A 15,327-nucleotide genomic window follows, 5' to 3' on the forward strand; every position below is an offset into this window, starting at 1 on the left:
AAGTGAAAAGTATTCCATTACACTCCTGATTTGCACACTAGACAGGAGTATGGTGTAAAACTCTTCACTATCTGATGAGTGGACAGGCTTTGGGGGCTCAGGTGGTGAGTTACCCACTTCAGGATTCACAGCATCTGACCTGTTCTTGTAGCCACTGTATCTAGCTATGTCTAGTTGAGTCTCTGGTCAATGAAAGTCCCCAGGCAGTGGTGTAGCTAGGGCGGATGCAGGGGGAGTGACTGCTCCCCCGAGTACATTTTTCAGAAGTGGCGCCTTTTCAACAGGGCGTTCCTCACGGGGCCCCTGCAGAGACCGCAAAGGAGATAAATATGCTCAATAACTTCCGCCCACTCACAACCTCCTGACTGACGGCTTGATAAACCAATCCAAAGCACGGCTCCTGACTGAATGACTCCTGCCCACACCCAATCCCCAGACTGACGGCTCGATAAACCAAACCTAGGACAATATGTCACCCCCGTTCTACCAATCCGCCGGTACATGGGACTTCACTTAGTGCTGACTGACAGCTGAGTTCACCAATCACAGCACGGCGCATCCAAAAGCTTCGCCAATCTGGACATGGCTCCTCAGCCCTGCTCCGTCAGTGGGACAGCCCTGTCTATGGATGAATATCGGGATTCAGCAGTCATTTTTCAGAAGTGGTAATGTTTTAACATTCACAGCAAACATTATGCAGGTCAGGGTAAGGTATTCTGTTAGCTGTCAGCAACTGTGAACAAAAATGTATTAAAATGTTGTATATCTGCAGGTCCACCTGATGTACCAGTGGAGGGAGGTTTGTTCTGCCCCTTAACTTGACTGCTTAACAATCACATATAACACAGCAGCTGATCATCTACGATCAGTTAGTGTGACACATCACCTAATTTCACTTAGAGTTTCAATGTTTTGGAATAGGAACAGGATGAATCAATGTCAAGTATTTGCATTTTATATATTTCAGCTAAAACTTACCGAGCAAAAAAATTGACACAAAACCAAAAAGAAAAAGAGACAGATGACCAAAAGGTTGATCAACAGGGTAGATTTTTAGGGGCACCCATACAAATTATAAATTTTTTTTTTTGGTGTTTATTTTATTTTTCTGTTTTGAGATAAAAGGTTTTTTGGTCAAAAATAAATGTTTTTCTAAAGGAAAGAAAATAAATTACTGAAAAAAGAATGGTTGTTTTGCGTGCGACATGATGATGCCGGACTGTGATGATGTCAGCGCGGGGCAGGGCCTGGACAGGGTGGGCGGGGATTGGTGGAATAGTAGTGAGGGGGCGGTCCTTTTTATGTGATGGTGCCTTTTTTATGTGCTCACTCCCCCTAACCTTCGAACTTGGCTACGCCACTGTCCCCTAGATGTTGATGTTGGGTGATTACATGAAAGTAATGCACTTGCTCATTGTCTAGCATTTGTAATGCATAGGAACATAGGAGGAGGAGGAGGCCAATATTGCCCCTTGAGCCTGCTCTGTCATTCAACCAGATCATGTTGGGTCATCTGCCTCAATGCCATTTTCCTGCACTATCCCCATAGTCCTTGATGTCGTCAGTATCTAGAAATTTATCGATCTGTCTTGAACGTAGTCAATGACCGAGCTTCCACAGCCCTCTGGGTCTAATAATTCATTACCCTCATCATCTCATTCTTGCCATCCCAGAAATTAGTCTGGTGAATGCCGGCTACGCCTGGTGTATGGCAAGTATATTCTTCTTTAGGTACGGAATGTTACTTGCCATTTAGTCTCATAGAGTCACATGATGGGCCTTTTAGCCCATCATGTCTGTGCTGGTAAAGACAAATCACCTAACGGTTCTAATCCCATTTCCAGCATTTGGCCTTGTATGCCTTGGTATTGCAAATAGCCATCTAAATACTTCTTAAAATTAACGAGGGTCTCTGTCTCCACTACTTTTCAGGCAGTGAGCTACAGACTACAACCTTTGGGTGAAAATATTTTTCCTCTCATCCCCTCTAAACCTCCTGCCTTTACCTTAATCTATGCCCCCGAATCATTGATCCCTCCACCAAGGAGAAAAGTTTCTTCCTGTCTACTCTTTCTGTGCCTCATAACTTTATATATCTCAATAAGTTTCCTCCAGGTGCTCTGATTTTCTCCCACAGACCAAAGATGTTCAGGATCGAATGGATGGGCTAAGCTAAATTGCTCCTTAGAGTCCCAAGATGTTGAGGTTAGGTGGATAGCCATGATAAATATGGGGCTTAGGGGATAGAGGAGAAAGGGGTGGCGGGCCTGTATAAGATGCTCTTTAGGAGAGTTGGTTAGATTTGATGGGCCAAACAACCTCTTTCTGCACTGTAGGGATTCAATTGTTCAAACATGCCCCCCTCTGCTCCAAGGAAAACAACCCCAGTCTTTCCAATCCCTCAAGTATTTCAGCCCATCCTGAATGTTGTCCAGGTCTTGTTGCTTATGGACAAGGATTGCTTCAGTCTCTATGGAGTTGTGAAAGGTACTAAACACTGTACCATCAACAAGTATCACCACATTTCCAATGAAGAAGCGAAGGACATTGATGAAACAGCTATACATGAAGATATTTGGCCCTAAGTCACTATCCTGAGTAACTCCTGCAATGATTTTTGCTTATGCTTTCCTGTGGCTTTCAAGGTGCTCTTCTTTACATTTAAGAAATGTACATTTTTCAGGCCAACAAGTTTTGAGTTGTCTCCACCTTCCTGGGTGGCAGCTTATATGAAAAATCTCCATAATGTATCATTTTTAACGTTACATTCAATTAGAAAAAGTAGCTTATACTTGTATGCTATTTTTCACTTCATGAGGACATCCCAAAGCAGTCCACAGCCAAAGCATTATTTTGGAAACAGGATAGTCAATTTGTACATGGTATACTTTTACAACAACACTGAGATAACAAGCTAGTTACTCTGTTTTCAGGGTGTTCACTGAGTTTTAGATGTTGGCGAGGGGATTGAGAAAACTCTTTGCCTTACTTTTAAATGGTACAATTAAATATGATACATTTACCTGAACAAAAAATGATGCTTCGGTTTAACATATAATCTGAAAGGCTTAAACAAAATAATTCCGCAGGTTCTAAATGTCTATAATAGTGCTAGAAATACCACAGTCCTAGCTTCCTGGGAAATAAACAGATTTTTGAAACTTGGGAACCATTATCTTCTACAACACAGAAGACAAAAGAGCAGAATTTTAGCCAGCTTCAGTTAGATCAATCATACCTCTTAAAAATTTCTATTTACAGAATTCTGGTGGTAAGCTTACATCTGAACTCTTTACTCGGTGCACAATTTTAACACAAGATCAGTTAGAATTTAGCTTATCAAATTATTTTTTCCCATGGTGCGTACAGCATGAGGTAATAGATCATCTCAGTGTAAAATAATGAAATGTTTTACAACCTAAGAGTTAATCTTTTACAGGAGAATTTCATTGCATTATTACACGGTAGGGAGGGTGAGAAGCTGACATCATTTTGATAATAATTTTAAACTGCTTAAACTGTTATGGAACAGTGATAACTAAATAGCAGATAGGTGACTTTACAGTAATTTTCTAAATAAATATTGAATTTATGTAGGTGTGAGGGAAGATGTTGTTGAGTGAGTCCCTGTTTTGAAGTGCATTTCATTTAACAGATATCATTACAATCACAAAAAAAAGAAGCCAGCATTTAAAACACTCAAATTGCAATTGTCATTAGTTTGATTCCTAGATTTGTTTTACAGTTGATTTATGTTGCCTGATTAAAAACATTATGCCAATGAATTTCTGTGGGCTTTGCCTCCAGAAATTCATCCCAGACTAGAGCAATACAAACTAGGGACATAATTATTAATTATTTGTAGAAGTGTTAAAATGCACATGAGAATGACTGTTCCTAAGGGTGTGTCACATGGTACAATTTAACTTTATGTCTGACAACATAAAGCTAGTTCATCATTGCTATATTTTTGAATTTTATCCTATATCTTTGTAGCATGACACAGGGAAGATTGAGAACGTTGAGAATCTCTGTCAGTGTTTGCTGGTTTGTCAGCATATTTAACATGTTGCCACATGTTTTTCATAGGTGGAACAATATGCACTCTTCCAGACTGTCCCTCAGGCTGTCCATCGCATTCGCACGCAAATCAACTCCCTTTTAGTGCACACCCTATCTGCCATACCCTCATGCAGTTTTTTTTTCTCCTGTCAATTCCACACTCCTGGAACTTTTATGGAACCAATCCTCTGAGTAAGGCCAGATGACAAAACCCAAGGAGAAGCCTGAATATGACTGGGTAAACAGAAGTGAATGAGTTATCTGAGTGAGAGTGGCAATGGCCAGAGGCATAAGTGCGATACGAATAGAGAATTCTGAAGAAGTGCAGTGACTCCGCATGAACTATTCCCACATCTGCCCAGCAACTTCTCAACCTTGATTTCAACCTCCAGTTCAACTCATCATGCTCTCTTTCCTCTGAGGTCACTGCTGTCTTGCTCTCCCAACCCACACTCACAGCTATTCCTTAACCTTGCCATCTCACATGGCCTCAGTACTTCCATTGGGTGGAATTATGCCATCCCACCCATCAAGAAAATCATAGAGGGTGGGACATGGACCATTAAAAGGTCTGTTGACCTCAGATGGGATTTCCGGACTTGGGGCGAGCGTGGCTGGAAAATCCTGCCCATGGTGTCAATCACAGGTAAGACCACCGTGTATCACTCTCCACCTACGTTATCTTTGCTGTCTCAGTCTTGCTTCCTGATGTTCTTAGGTATACATCTCCTTCATTTCAGAGACTTTCTTTTGCTTGTATTGTGTTTGGACCACTGCCTGACATGGGCAGAGCTAGTTAGAGGTGGAGGACTATGTACTAGCATTTAACAACTTGCTGCTGGAGGATGAGCCATATTGATACTTGTTCCAATAATCCTAGGCTAACTGACAAAGAAAGGATGTGGATTCCCTCTTTTAGGCTATGGTGGGAAATGGACAATGCTTCTGTCAGTGTACAGGAGGGGTTGAATCTGGGCTTGGAAGGTCAAGGTCAAATTGTTACTCAACCAGGAATCCTGTATTAGTCAGGCTGTCAAAGATCTAGCCCAGCAGGTGTACAGGGAGATAAAGGGTGCACTGAAGGACCTGCACTTTGTCATTTCTGACAATGGACATGGAGTTGGGGGTAGGGTGTTAGCGTGGATAGAGGATTGGTTGTCAAATAGGAGGCAGAGAGTGGGGGTCAACGGGTGCTATTCGGATTGGCGGATGGTGACTAGTGGAGTGCCCCAGGGGTCGGTGCTGGGGCCTCAGCTTTTTACCATTTATATAGATGATCTGGAGGAGGGAACCGAGTGTAGGGTGTTGAAATTTGCTGATGACACCAAGATTGGGGGAACGGCAAATTGTGCGGAGGGTGTGGAGAGTCTGCAGAAGGATCTAGATAGGCTGGGCGAATGGGCCAGGAAATGGCAAATGGAATTTAATGTTGGCAAGTGTGAGGTGGTCCACTTTGGTAGGAATAATGGTAGGAAGGACTATTACTTACGTGGCGAAAAACTGCAGCAGGCGACGGTGCAGAGGGACCTCGGGGTCCTTGTGCATGAGTCGCAAAAACCCAGCTTGCAGGTGCAGCAGGTGGTCAGGAAGGCGAATGGGATGCTGGCCTTCATAGCGAGGGGGATTGAATATAAAAGTAGGGAGGTCTTGCTGCAGCTGTATAGGGCATTGGTGAGGCCGCAGCTGGAGTACTGTGTGCAGTTTTGGGCGCCGCACCTGCGCAAAGATATTTTGGCCTTGGAGGGAGTGCAGAGGAGGTTTACTAGGCTGATACCGGAGTTGAGGGGGTTGAGCTATGAGGAGAGGCTGAATAAACTAGGCTTGTACTCGTTGGAGTTTAGAAGAATGAGGGGAGATCTCATTGAGACGTATAAGATGATGAATGGGATGGACAGGATAGAGGTGGAGAGACTCTTCCCGCTCAAAAAAGACAGTAGGACTAGGGGGCACAGCCTCAAGATAAAGGGGGGGGGGGGGCGGTTTAGAACGGAGTTGAGGAGGAACTTCTTCACACAAAGGGTGGTGAATCTCTGGAATTCTCCGCCCGTTGAAGTGGTGGAGGCTGCCTCGCTAAATATTTTTAAGACGCGGGTTGATGGGTTTTTGATAAGAGAGGGGATTAAGGGTTATGGGGAGAGGGCGGGAATGAGGAACTGAGCCACGACAGATCAGCCATGATCTTATTGAATGGCGGGGCAGGCTCGAAGGGCTAGATGGCCTACTCCTGCTCCTATTTCTTATGTTCTTATTTCTCAAGGCACATTCATTGGTCATAGAACTGCTTCCTCCAGGACCTGAGCCCCAGCACTTCCATCTTCTATTGGCTGGAAAATGCAGGGTATTTATAAACAGCTTTTGGTTGCTGGTCAACAACTCATGGCCACTGTGTTGTGGCACTGCTTGGTCATTTTGATCTCTCTACCTGAGTTTGCTGCTAAAATAGAGAAGTGCTAATGTTCTGAATTAGCATTACTGGCAAGGAAACACCAAATTTCTAATGTGACCTACTGACCAAGCAAGAATCCAGTCTAAGAGTATAAAGTTGTAAAATATCCCTAGTGTGAATATGAACTTTAAATTTAACCCAAATGGCTTTGATACTCAAAGAAAAATACTTTCATGGAAATAAGTGAGGAAAATTTGAACCAATTTTGAAATATCATTGATGGTGTGAATGAGGTGTGTGAACATTTGAAGTAGGAAAGTCTTGCTTCATGGACTTTTGAAAGGTTAATCCTTCCTCTTAATTTTAGTAGATTTTTTGCACATGGTCAGCAGCACAATTTTGGCTGGGAGATGGGAAATCCAAAGGTGGCTGTTCTCAAAGGACAACTAAAAACTTGATTAAAAAAGGGAAAAAAATGGAATATGAAAATAAATCAGCCAGTAGTATCAAAACAGACTATAAGAACAGTTATAAACAAAAAGGGAGTAATGCAAATTCAAGGTATTATTTGAACTCAATTTCTAACTGTATCCATTGGAGAGACTTGCCCTGTGGCAACAATTTGGTGAGGTAACTTAGGAAATTTTTAATAAGTTGTAATTTTTAATAAGTTTCTTATTAAATACAAGGCAGGACGTGATTACCGTACTATAGCTCTTACTTTCCAGTTCAGCCTTTGAGGGGGTAGGCAGTTTGAAATGGGGGGTGGGGGGGGAAGACAGAGAGAGAGAGAGAGAGAGAGGAGATTTTCCCATCCTGTCTTGGGGGGGGTTGGATTTCCCATCCTGCTTGCCACAGGAATCATAGTGAGTGGAATTTTCCAGTTTTGGGATGAATGTGGCTGGAAAATCCCATTCTTGGCCTCTGTTCTCTCACTGTAACTCCTACTTCTGAATAGATGGCAGACTCTTACTGTGCAAGTTGTTCAGTGAATGTTGTTGCTCATTAACTCTTTCCAAGCCACAACAGGCTGTGGGTCAATTATATTATTGCATTCCAATTGGCTGAAATGATGAGTCTAATTCCTAATTGGTTTAAGGGGTGTATGATAAATCTGTAATTAGTGTAGGGTGGTGCATGATCAGTTTCTAAATTGATTTCTTGAGGGCCATTGTCATCTATTGATGTCATTTACCACTGTCCTTTGAAGGGACCTCCAAGGTGCCAATTATCTGTGGGATCATCCCTCTCAATGTTTGTTTCTGTTACTTTGTGAAGATTAAAAAATGTTTTATGATATATTCCTTGTCCCTTTTTTCAGGACAGGAGAAATATGCTGTCATGCACCCACAATTGATATCTTGAGCTCATTGTCTCAGACTTTGTTTAACTGGATCAGACCCCTCTCAATGACTGCTTTGTACAGCTCATTTGAAAATTGGTGGTAGCTCTGTGGTTACATTACTTTAAAAATGAAAAGAATGGTACAGTTCCTTATAATAAAACTAATAAAGATTAAAAAGTAGGTGATACTTCAAAGTTATAGTGTATATCTAGAACATAAGTGAGAATGATTTTGATTTTTTTCTTTAAGTACCACAGAAAGGAAACTCAATAGGCCAAAGGACCTCTTTCTGTGCATAAAACTCTTTCGGACAGCATATTTTGTCTGGGAACATGGATTCATCTGTCCAGATGTCTAATTGATATATAGATATCAGCATGCCCTGTAGGACTTCATTAAAACAAGTGCTCACCACTGGCTTCTGTTAAGACAACTGTTTTGCTGTAGAATGTTTTGTTGCATTTGCTTGGTTTAAGTCCAATTAAAAGTACAGAACAGCCTTACAAACTTGCCAAGTTACAGAAATTATACAAAGTCCATATAAAACCAATGCTTGGAAGTGTTTGGCATGCTAAATCTAACATATGCAACTGAGAGATATTAAAATTTAAAAACTATAGTTACAAAGGCTAATTACAGAACTTTAGTTCTACACTTACAAAACATAGTTCCTAGTTCAATTTGGTGCTTGCAGTCTTTCCTAACCTCCATCATAATCTCTCGACTGCAAGCATCCTCTGCGCCATTCTGTTTAACCTGGACTAAGGTAGGTCAGTCACTACAGAACTCCCCCTCCAGGCGACACAACAACAACGATTGGGTTCCAGAGCGTCATCAGGATGTGCCCGCCATCTTGCAGTGACGTTGTTATTGTGCGCCGGTTGGTCAATGGTCTCCATGCTGGAGTCTAGCATGGCTTCCAGCGGTAGAACAGGTCGGACTTGGGCCTCCATCTCCTCCGACAAGAGCGCGATCATTAACAACTACCAGAAATGGAAGAATAAATATCAGAGGAGGAAGGCCTACAAAAAGCAGCGCAGGCAGCAGAATGAGAAACCGAGCTGGCAAGTGGAAAAGGAGCTGATCGCCACGCTGGTGGAGCGTTATCCCCTGGTAAGAGCAAAAAGTCATCCGCGGACCCCCCCCCTTCCCCCCCCAGCCCGGTTAAAACCCGAGGGTCTGAATAACATTTGTCGTGATCCCGTCTGGACTGCACGGCTGAACTGTAAACAAATGCCGTGTCCATGGAAACAAAGCTAGACCGGCTAACCCATAAAAACAATAATGAGATATATCACAGGAATAATATCATTCATACAGAGCGTAGTGATCGCTGAGGCAAAGTTACAGAGCAGAAGAGTTAACTTTGTGAAGCGTTTAAAGAATCAGGAGAGGCAACTGAACTGTTTTATCATTATCAACTGACATTTCCATGTTTTGGCTTGACATTTCTTTATGCTAACCTGGTAGGTGGTGTTCTAGCCGTATTTAACATGATAACAAGAAATTGAACAAGACAAAGCTATTTGTTCAGTCTGTTCCTTCTGTTTGAGTGTTTTAATAAAGAGAGAAAGTTTTTGTATAAGTTTTTTTGTCAAAGGGAATTTGGTAAAATTTTGAAACAGCGATCACACTCACATCTCCACTTCAAGCTCGGCCTGGTGCCTTTCACAGAAAAACATCATTATAAAATATATATATATATAACATATTCAGATGATCATATTGGCAGTTTTACCTCTAATCAGAGATCTTGCTGGTTAACAGCTTAATTTTTGAAGAATTACTCTCTGGCAGCCTAGACCATAGGATTATAAAACAGGAGTAGGCAATCAAGGCCCTTAAACCTGTTCTACCATTGTTATTTATTTGCCGATTAACTTACCTGACACTGTGTTGAGTATAGCTGATAAAAAGACAATACTTTCAAAGTTTTTCACCTTGTGCTCGTCGGGACAGATTTGCAAGAATACCAAATCTCAAAGGGAACAACAAATTATACTGCATCAGAAAGGCTGCTGATTTGTTGGTAAATGGACTCAGGATTTTCTAGCATTGTCTACAAGTCACCACAGATGTTGGAATTCCTACAGTTCCATGTGCTGTAAGATTGACCCTACCAGAAACCTCATTGATAGGGCCCGAGCCATTTGCTGACTCTGTAAGCTTGATGCTGGAATAGGATGCGCCAAAGCTATCTTGCAGATCATGCAAACTCATGGGTCTAAAATTGGCACGTTCAGTCTTAAAAAGTACCTAGTCTATTTCAGATTATCCCAGAAATTGTCTCAAAAATTTGGATAACATGTGAAGTTAGCCATTTCACATTGTCACCACTAGCAACAACAGCGGTCTGAATCAAAAGGATGCTGCCATCAAGCTAAAAAGAACATAGTTGCTGGAATTCTGCTGCCCACCTGCCATGGAATTGGAACAGGTGAGTGGTAGACAATGGAAATTTCTCGCATGAGCGAGGCCGTAAAATCCCACCCAGTGTCTAACATTAGATGTGACTGTGATTGAACAATACTTGCTAACCAGTCCTAATTGTGCTAAGAATTACACTGGCAACTAATTTACTATCAGTTGGGCTCGTACCGTGGCTCAGTGATATGTGCTAGAAGCTATAGGTATTCATTGACAAGGCTCTATCCGCACCTTCTGCCTTTATTAATTAAACAAAATCTTGGGGGAACAGTCATTTCCTGATCCATTCCGCCATTGCAAAATCATGACCGATCAGACTTGTCTAGTTTAAATTTGAAGAAAAACTTGCAATTTACTTGTTTCCCATATGTTTTCCAAGGCATTGCATCTACCAATCAGTGTCCACTTACCAACCAATCAGCAACCATTTTTGATGCAGTATAAATTGTCGTTCCCTTTGAGAGTGGGTATTCTTGTGAATCTGAACTGATGAGTGCAAGACAAAAGGTTTTGATAGCCTATCTTTAGCAATACTCTATGTGCTGTATTATCAAGTGACAATTTATACTCTGTATTGTTTGATATCCTTATATAATTAAAAATTCTGTTGTTCTTATCCTTGAAAGTTTCAGTTGACTCAGCACACACATCTTTTCGGCGAATCAGTTCTAGATTTCCACTCCCTTTGCATGAAAGAATGCTTCCTAATTTCATTCATGACTGCTGTTACTCTAATTTTCACATTGTGCCCCCTTCTTCTGGATTCCCATACCAGAGGAAATAAATTTCTCTTTATTTACACTGCCAAATCCATTTATAAATCCTATCAATTATGTGTCACTTTCCAAGTTTAAATTCACAAGGTCATTTCAAGTTACACTAGTTCCTTTGCTTGTATTCCCTTCAACCATGATTGGGAGCTGGAAGATCTATCTTGGTAATCACTCAAGATCAGACCGATCACTAGGTCTGATCTGGATTTTATCCAGGTCTGTCAAAGGGATATTAAAGCTTTGAGGTAGAAATTGGACCCTGACTGTGCCTATTTTATACCTGGCTCAATTTTAAGGACCGAAAAATGCCTGAAAAACAATAAACCCTGAAATTGAATTGGGCCGTTTCTCAGGTGTTTGTTGTTGTTAGGCTGCTGCTAATCGCCATTTTAATTTGAATCTGATCTGCCATGAGAGCACCAGTCAGGCCTGCTCTCTGCTCAGACTTTTCATTCTAGGAATTCTGTTGAAAAGATAAGTAACTTTTTAAAAAAGCTGTAGCCAGGCGCAGCAAGAGTACTCTCCTCAAACCTTGCGAGTCGCTGCTGGTCATGGTTGGGACAGGGAGAGCTTAACTGCTGTTCTCCTTCAGAAATCACGCAACTGCGATACGCAATGTTGCCTTGAGGGCCGGAGAAAAAGATTTGTGAAGGAGGTGTGAGAAGCAATGTTGGCACCACTCAGTATATGTATCTCTTTGTCAAAATGAAAATAATTTGTTCTAGAACATAAGAAGAACATAAGAAATAGGAGCAGGAGTAGGCCACCCAGCCCATCGAGCCTGCCCAGCCATTCAGTAAGATCATCGCTGATCTGAAGTGGATCAGTTCCACTTTCCCGCTTTCTCCCCATAACTCTTAATTCCCTTGTCTATCAGAAATCTATCTACCCATGACTTAAATATATTCGGGGAGGTAGCCTCCACCACTTCAAGGGCTGAGAATTCCAGAGACTGACCACCCTTTGAGTGAAGAAGTTCCTCCTCAACTCTGATCTAACCTGCACACCCCCCTTCTATTTTGAGGCTGTGCCCTCTAGTTCTGCTATCCTTTCTAAGCGGAAAGAATCTCTCTACCTCTACCCTATCTATCCCCTTCATTATCTTGTATGTCTCTATAATGGCGAATGGGATGCTGGCCTTTATAGCGAGGGGGATAGAATATAAAAGCAGGGAGGTCTTGCTGCAACTGTACAGGGCACTGGTGAGGCCGCAGCTGGAGTACTGTGTGCAGTTTTGGTCGCCGCACTTATGCAAGGATATTTTGGCCTTGGAGGGAGTGCAGAGGAGGTTCACTAGGCTGATACTGGAGATGAGGGGGTTGGAGTATGAAGAGAGGCTGAATAGACTGGGTCTGTACTCGTTGGAGTTTAGAAGGATGAGGGGGGATCTTATAGAGACGTATAAGATAATGAAAGGGATGGATAGGGTAGAGGTAGAGAGATTCTTCCCGCTCAGAAAGGACAGCAGGACTAGAGGGCACAGCCTCAAGATAAGGGGGGTGCGGTTTAGAACAGAATTGAGGAGGAACTTCTTCACTCAAAGGGTGGTGAATCTCTGGAATTCTCTGCCCGTTGAAGTGGTGGAGGCTACCTCGCTAAGTATATTTAAGACACGGGTAGATAGGTTTTTGGTAGGCAAGGGAATTAAGGGTTATGGGGAGAAAGCGGGAAAGTGGAACTGATCCACTTCAGATCAGCCATGATCTTATTGAATGGCGGGGCAGGCTCGAAGGGCTAGATGGCCTACTCCTGCTCCTATTTCTTATTATGTTCTTATAAGATTCCCCCCTCAGCCTTCTAAACTCTAACGAGTACAGACCCAGTCTATTCAATCTCTCTTCATAGGCTAAACCCCTATTCTAGAAGAGAATAAACCAATCTTTTGGTTTTGGTGTTGCCCAATATAGATTCAGTTCTGTGCACGATATGAAATAAGAGGAATCCCAGCATCAGGGATATGAGGTAGCCTGCTCTGTTATGTTTCCTAAATCAAAATGCTCATGGCATTTGGAAAAAATGATTTGTACTCATGAATAATTCAGATATCATGAATTAGACATTTGTACATGTAGAAAAAATAAGGAAGAACTTTTTCTCTGCTGACGTGTTAACTGAATGCTGGTGTACTGTTAAATTTTATTTACTTGTTGAGAATTCAAGCTGAAATGTTTCATGTTTCACACACATGCATTTAAAGAATCTTTCTCTCTGGGTGTTTAGGTTCCGGTTTGATTAGGCTTTGGAGTCATTGATTCCATATGAAGCTCTTTACATGATTGCTTTAGAATGAATCCTGCTCTTGGCAATCCCAGACTTTCTGATGTGGAAATGCCAGTGTTGGACTGTGGTAGGCACAGTAAGAAGTCTCACAACACCAGGTTAAAGTCCAACAGGTTTATTTGATAGCACGAGCTTTTGGAGCACTGCTCCTTCACCAGGTGAGTTTCTTTCTGATGTGAGCTTCCATGGAGGTGGACTTGTTTATGATGTGCTGTAATGGGAGGTTTATGCAGTTTAGTTGGAATCTGAATTCCGAACACTTGTACAGCTGTTGTGATGGGGAAAGAGGTTTCGTTAACAATTTCTCTTTGCTTGCATTCCCAGAACTTCTAAGGCTTGTTAGGTAACACTATTTGAATTATTGTATAGGCTAAAGAAACCCTGGGGGTCTTGTTGCACAATTGATAGCGTCCCTGCCTCTGAGCCGGAAGTTCTGGGTTCCAGTTCCACCCAGGGCCTGATGGGCAAGGAAGGAGCAATCATAATGTAGCCAAACTGGTTGAGTAAATCAACCTGCATATCCTTCCAAGACACCAATGGCTGGTGGTAAGAGTGGGAGAAACTCCTGGCCAACCATACTTGATGTGCCCCTCAAGCTGTAAACCTCCAGAGACAGACTGGTGACCTGTTTTGGGAATTATGAGTCTGACAACACCAGGTTTAAGTCCAACCGATTTATTTCATAGTACACTCACTAGCTTTTGGGGTTAGTCTGTTCGTCAGGTGAATGGAGAGTTCTGGCCTCAGACAGAGCATTTAAAGCACAGATAGATTTGCATTCTAATCAGTAATCTGTAAACTGTCTGTGCTTTATATGCTCTGTCTGATGCCAGAACTCTCCATTCACCTGACGAAGGGACTAACCCCAAAAGCTAGTGAGTGTACTATCAAATAAATCAGTTGGACTTAAACCTGGTGTTGTCAGACTTTTTACTGTGTTTACCCCAGTCCAACGCCGGCATATCCACATCATGACGTTGGGAATTATGAGCCATGGAAACAGATGAAAATCTGCCTTAGATTGGAATGGAAGGAATGGAATGGAAAGAAATTCCGTTGGAAAGAATGGAATGGAAAGAATTTCTAGGCCTGTAGTAGCAGCTACACATTTCCATGTTGGCTGCTTCAGTTTGAGGGTCAGATTATCATTCTCTCCAAGCCATCTCCAGAAAGCTTAATATTGAACTGCAGAAGTTCGGTACAGAAGGGTTCTGTGTTCCCGATCTTTTGAAAGAAGTATATTTTATGGAATAAAGCAGAGCAAGTGAAAAACATCTGTCAGATAACCCATAATAGTTTTCTTTCTGAAAGTGGTTTAGTTAATTTATTTTCTAAAGTGATTACCTTCTTCTGCCCCCCTCCTGGAATTTGAAGCCCGTTTTGAGTCAATACACAAAATATTTTGGTCTGTCTCTGATAGATGACGATGAGCTCAAATAACTATGTCTCTTTTCTCTGCTTCTCTTTAATCAACATTTTGGTTCACAGCCTTTTTCTTCTTTCAGTTGGGCAATGGTGTGATGGAGAAAGGAGCTGTTAGGGTGGATGTCATGAGGAAGATGTGGCCTATAGCATCACCCTCCCCACTCGTCATCCTCCATCACACATAGGCAAGCATAGCACATTTATTTTGAACATGGCAAATAATACTACATTACGCAGTACATAAATAAAATAAATACCAACTAATATACAACAAGTATATCATCAAAAAGGAGTAGGAAGAAGTAAAACTTTTAAAATCCCTTTATAATTTTCAGTTCTCAGTCATGTAATTAGCTAATTTTTGTGTTCCTATTATCCCATTAATACCTCCATAAACCATATAAGCAATACTATCATTTCGTTCCTTAATTTTGTATAAAAATTTGATCCTTATGCATTTTTTTAAACTTAGAAACGTCCTTTCAAGTCTTTATTTAAGTGCCTGGGTCTTGTTTGACCGACTTCTTGCATTCCCTATCCCTTCCCAGGCAACATATGCTCTGCAACTTCACTCAGCTTCCTGCTCCCAATTGCTGCCTCCCTCCCATTGTGGCGGGAATTCTGTGATT

The 15,327-nt window shown here is 41.8% G+C and overlaps 2 protein-coding genes across 4 annotated transcripts in view; one reads left to right on the top strand and one right to left on the bottom strand.

Annotated features, from left to right (window-relative positions):
• LOC145349031 (uncharacterized) overlaps positions 1-8,579 on the bottom strand; it is a 63,105-nt gene extending 54,526 nt beyond the window's left edge. For both annotated transcript variants that reach the window (XM_080197272.1, XM_080197271.1), the window contains exon 1: positions 8,453-8,579. The gene's annotated coding sequence lies outside the window, so the exon portion shown is untranslated. The remainder of the gene's footprint in view (positions 1-8,452) is intronic.
• The window catches only part of ddx10 (DEAD (Asp-Glu-Ala-Asp) box polypeptide 10), a 275,069-nt gene that overhangs the window by 3,740 nt on the left and 256,002 nt on the right, over positions 1-15,327 (top strand). Inside the window, exon 2 of one of the 2 annotated variants that reach the window (XM_080197274.1) lies at positions 4,090-4,708. Coding sequence is in view for 1 of the 2 variants with exons in the window: in XM_080197273.1 (XP_080053399.1) it covers positions 8,682-8,906 (225 nt within the window). In the remaining variant the exon portion in view is untranslated. Of the gene's footprint in view, positions 1-4,089; positions 4,709-8,647; positions 8,907-15,327 lie in introns of those variants that run through there. The other variant, XM_080197273.1, reaches the window with a different exon arrangement.

This window comes from Carcharhinus amblyrhynchos, chromosome 10 (assembly GCF_965287045.1).
Source record: "Carcharhinus amblyrhynchos chromosome 10, sCarAmb.v2.hapA, whole genome shotgun sequence".
Taxonomy (NCBI): domain Eukaryota; kingdom Metazoa; phylum Chordata; class Chondrichthyes; order Carcharhiniformes; family Carcharhinidae; genus Carcharhinus; species Carcharhinus amblyrhynchos.